At 32.6% G+C, this 4,849-nt stretch overlaps 1 protein-coding gene and 1 long non-coding RNA gene across 2 annotated transcripts; both read right to left on the reverse strand.

Annotated features, from left to right (window-relative positions):
- Positions 1-896: 896 nt before the first annotated feature.
- On the reverse strand, positions 897-2,072 carry LOC139495910 (uncharacterized). Its single transcript, XR_011657498.1, has 2 exons — positions 1,983-2,072; positions 897-1,704 (listed from the first exon to the last, which is right to left on the reverse strand). It is a non-coding gene; the product is annotated as an uncharacterized lncRNA (long non-coding RNA).
- Positions 2,073-2,178: 106 nt separating this feature from the next.
- LOC139494422 (uncharacterized) lies at positions 2,179-3,472 on the reverse strand. Its single transcript, XM_071282585.1, has 3 exons — positions 2,907-3,472; positions 2,436-2,593; positions 2,179-2,195 (listed from the first exon to the last, which is right to left on the reverse strand). Exons 1-3 carry the CDS (start codon positions 3,470-3,472, stop codon positions 2,179-2,181), a joined length of 741 nt encoding a protein of 246 aa, XP_071138686.1.
- Positions 3,473-4,849: the final 1,377 nt, after the last annotated feature.

Below are 4,849 nucleotides of genomic sequence, written 5' to 3' on the forward strand. Positions count from 1 at the left end.
AAGACTTGTCACCGAGTTTGTGATTTGACAGCCTTTATATTTTGATATATAAAGTAAACAAATACGTGGGGAATGGCCCTATCCCTTTCTTTACAAGTTTCAAATCAGTATTTAATGAGCAGTCTTAAAAATTAATTTAGACCTTCAATTGCATCTTTATGAACTGAATACCGACACAATTATTGTATTGACATAAATTTTGATATAAGACGAACTGGACATAATGCTTCATTCTTATAAAAAAAAAACTTACAATCATTTGCCGAACAAAAACAAGTAAAGAAAGAACTAGTCCTTTCTTTTCTTTTTTTGGCGATTACCTGATCACTTAAAATTTTGTCTACTAAATGATATAAATTTTTAAAAGCATCTTAAATTCACAAACAACTTTCATTTCCGTCAAATTATTGCTTTTGAGCGACAAGTATGCTAAATTTCAAAATAGAGGCTGAAAAAAGGAACGTGTTGTTTTTTTACATAAACATTTTGTGTTTTAGTAAACAAACATTTACCTTTTCAAACTTCAAACAAAAAATGCAAAAAAGTGTTGCTTGTACTTTATTGCCTATATCTGTATATTTTATAGTTAAATATATATATATATATAAGATTGTTGGGTTGATGTTTAGACGAGTTGTATACTATGGTATTATTGCGTAACAATTTTCATATTGGCTTAGTTATAGGTCCGAGGGTACCATATTGGCCTGAGGCGAAGCCGAAGGCCAATATGGCTGCCCGAGGACCTATAACTAAGCCAATATGAAAATTGTTACGCAATGATACCTTTATTAATTAACCAGTCCAATATGAACTCTAGCCGGGCCAATATGAAGATTGAAAATAGTGTGAAAATCTGACATTCAGGACTTCAATAGTAGTGATTTGAATATGTATCAATGAAAATTGAGGATTTTAATCAAAACAATAAAATAGTAACAATTTTATTAAATAATCAACAGTAAATAAACACAACAAGTAAAAAACATGTTTTTATCTAGTTTTCAGATTAAAGCTCTTGGCTGCAGTTTATAGTATTCTTTCTTTCCCCTGAGTATATGTTAATATTGAAAACACCACCTGTTATAGTTGCACCTGCAAACATGGCCATTGGGTTGTCATGTTTGTTAGCAGTTTGATTATTTGTATTTGATACATTTGCATTTAAATTATTATGAACTAATGTATTTGAGTTTGAAAGTTCACAAGGTTCCTCTGAATCTGATGTCGTCTGTAAATCTGAGTTCGGCAACATGACCTTAGATATTGTGTGAGAAGCTTGTTGCTGTTGTTCAATAGACGGTACTGAATAATGAGTTAAGGTACTAATGCCTTTCCAGCCTCCTAATTGAGCAACTTCATTGGCAGGTCTACCATTTTGAAGTAGTGTGGTAGCAAAAGTTTTACGTCCCGAATGATTAACCTTTCTTCCTTGAAGATCTCCTTTTTCTGCCATATTTTTTACCATTTTACCTAATTTATCTTTGCCTATGGTTTGGCGAGTGTACCATATTTCCTCATGTTTATTATCTAAAGGCCTCAAATAAAATCTATGTTCATCAGTTAATGTGTCTTAAGGTCTATGCCGTTTGTATTCCTTGTAAACATGAATAGGGCAATTACTTCCTCCTTCCCCGAAAATCTTTGGCGTAATATCCCGGAAATCCCTGCTTTTTGCTCCACTACGGGTTTTGGTGCTTCTTTCTGAAAAAAGTATGCTTATGTCAATATTTAAAGAAGAATTATCCTTCCTGTCTGTACAAAACTTTCACTTTTATATAACAAAAAACATGTATTGCATAGTAAATAATATTTTGTTAAATATAAAACAATGGTTAATATCCTTAAAAGCACAAATTACCAACTTTTGTCAGGACTGTTGTACATGTACATCCATTATCCACAGAAGTATATATTCTGTGATTTCTAAAAGATTTAAAATATCAACTATTTAAATGATGGAAATCATAACATAATCTCACCATTAAATTCCAAATACTCCTTTCCATCAGATGTAGCTTTTAACTTGACATCTCCCCATGTCATGTTAACATGGTCTTGTCGACCTCGTACATTTGTCGTAGACCAAAGTATGTTGCATTATTTAAAAACACAGCATTCAGTAATGCATCAGGGTTTTCTGGAAAAAAAAAAGAACTTAACTAAAATACATGTATCTTAATGTAAATATCCAACTTAAAATAGTATTTAAAGGACAAATACTGTATCAAAATGCAAAAGACCTCTGGAGACACTCTCATTGTTCAAGACCTTATGTGTATTTTAAACATTTTTTATTACAACCATTTAATAATCAGGGATGGATAGAGGGCGACAAGGAAATAAAATAATTTGTTTGCCACAAGGTTAGAAAAATGTTTAATTAAAAGTTACTGACTGACACGCTGGAATACAACATTTTTTTTTAAACTTACGTGTTCCAATAACGCCTTTCTCCCTCAAGATTTGGATTTCCTCAGTCGTCAAAGGTTCAGCTCTGTTTGGCTTACTGCCCTTGCCCAATGACTTTAATGCCTTTCGCTTCGCTTCTAATACCCGTCTTGTGTGGTTGAACTCAGGATCCTTTTTAATACTGAAACATTAAAGAAAAGATATGCATAATATCTGACATGTAATTTTTGTATGTACATGTTTTATACTTATAGCAAAGAGAAACCAAGGAATATTCATTGTACACAAGCTTAAGATCATCAAAACCACATTGACCCAGATGATATATATAGTTTTTACCAAAAAAAATGACACAAGGCTAAAATTAAAATATTGGCACTGAATATTCGAGTCATAATGCTTGACAGAATAATGCAAAGGCTATCATGCTATATCAAGACAAGGGAGTTACATGTCTCACAGATATCAAATAATCTACATGAAAATAATCGTACCTTATACTACTTTTTGAGTCCTTCAAATGTCTATCCAAGCTGTTGAACATAGAGGATAAAGAGTCAGGCTCATATTCGTCACCATTTTTCTTCAGGACTCCAAGAAAAAATCTTGATAACAGACTGTCCAAGTCTTTGGCAGGTATTTCCACTGAATCACGCATTTCTCCAACAGATATGAAAAAATCCAGCATCACTTTCAAGTCACTCTTTGTTTTAGTTTTTGTGTTCTTGTTAACACTTAAAGCTAGAAAAGAGTCAGTGTCTTCATCAGTGACAGAGCGAAACCTCTTGCTACTCGAGCTATTTTCTTTGTCTGATTCGTCAATCTCATGATTCTGTGCATTTTCAATGTCCTGCAGAATTTCATTTGGGAAGTTGAAATTCGCTGAATCAACTTCTTCCAGAATCAAATTTCCTTCCCCATTGACATCTGCGAGATTTCTCTTGATGTACTCTGCCTCCCTATTAGATAAATCGTCGTAGTGAAAATAGTCTTCAACTAACGCATCCATCGCATCATCTATATTTTTTATAGAGCTATTGCTCCATCGTTTTGTTGTCATTTTCTCCTGTCAGACGACACTAGCCGTAGTTCTCTAGAGTTATCGGGATTTCAACCGATTAGTCTAGAGCTAATCGAATATGCTAATATTGGGCTTGCTAAACCCGGGCCAATCCGTATTGGCCTTATAGGACAAAATTATCGATTTGGCAGTTTTACTCGTATTTAGTCAAATAAGCTCCAGTTAATTAATAAAACATCAGAATCTGACTGACGAAGGATATCTGTTATCCGAAATATTTATGAATAATTACATTTATAGTTCCTTTTTATATCATTGGTGTTGTTATGTACACTTTTTAGGCGTTTATATATATATTGCAATGTTTTCTTAGTCATTGGTTTCTGTTGTTGTATCTGATGTTTCCCACTATTTTCTCTTCTTAATCTAGCATGGTAGTATAATATTTGTAATTCTCTTTGTCCTTTATATATATGGAATAATTATGTAGTGTGCATATCCCCCTAGTCTACTAATTTGTTTTAGTCATCACCTTTGTAGAATTATTTTCCCGTTTCAGTTTTGAAACAAATTCCATCACAAAAGTGCATTTTAATGTACAATGTGCAACTATAAATTTAAAGTTAACACCGTATTTGTTTAGAAATAGAAATCTTTAATGGTGCCATCATAGAAATATGACACTCTTGGTATAAATTCGTTTCAAAACAGAAACTGGAAGATATTCCTGCAGAGGTGATGACTCATACGAAAAAAACAATACACTGGGGAATATCCCCACTGCACAATCTATTTGTGGAGATTTTTTCCCAAGCTCTATTTCTGTATTGTTCTCTGATGCCGTCATCATATAAATGTATATAACAGGCCACAACTATGGGGGGAAAGTTATTATTTCATTTGAACTACTTTACAGTGACCGCGAGTACTTTCAGATTGGTACTTTGTAGTTAATATTGTTTTACAGTAGTTTATATACTTTTTACGAATTTGATGAGTCCAGCCATTTCAAACTAATTTTAACAACTTTACAATATCATTATTGATATAATTTATCTGGAAACGACATTAAAAAAAAACCTGTAAAAAACCTATTAGTGTTTTTCTATTTTACCGAATGAACAGATTTGTTTTAAACATTGTACAACAGCTGTGTTAATGAGTTTAAAAAAAAACATCGGCGAACAACCTTTTAATTTCGGCTTTTGTTTATGATTATATCTTTTTGAACGTCGATTCTACTGAATGCTCCAAATATAGTTGAGATGACCTAATGGCTAAAAGATGACACTTAAAATTAAGATGAGGTACTAATGCTAATGAGGCAACTCTCCACCAAATGACATAGAAGTTAACAAATATTGATCACCGTACAACAATGAGCAAAATCTATACCGATAGTAAGCTATAAAAGGC

Source organism: Mytilus edulis, chromosome 11 (genome assembly GCF_963676685.1).
Source record: "Mytilus edulis chromosome 11, xbMytEdul2.2, whole genome shotgun sequence".
NCBI classification, from domain to species: domain Eukaryota; kingdom Metazoa; phylum Mollusca; class Bivalvia; order Mytilida; family Mytilidae; genus Mytilus; species Mytilus edulis.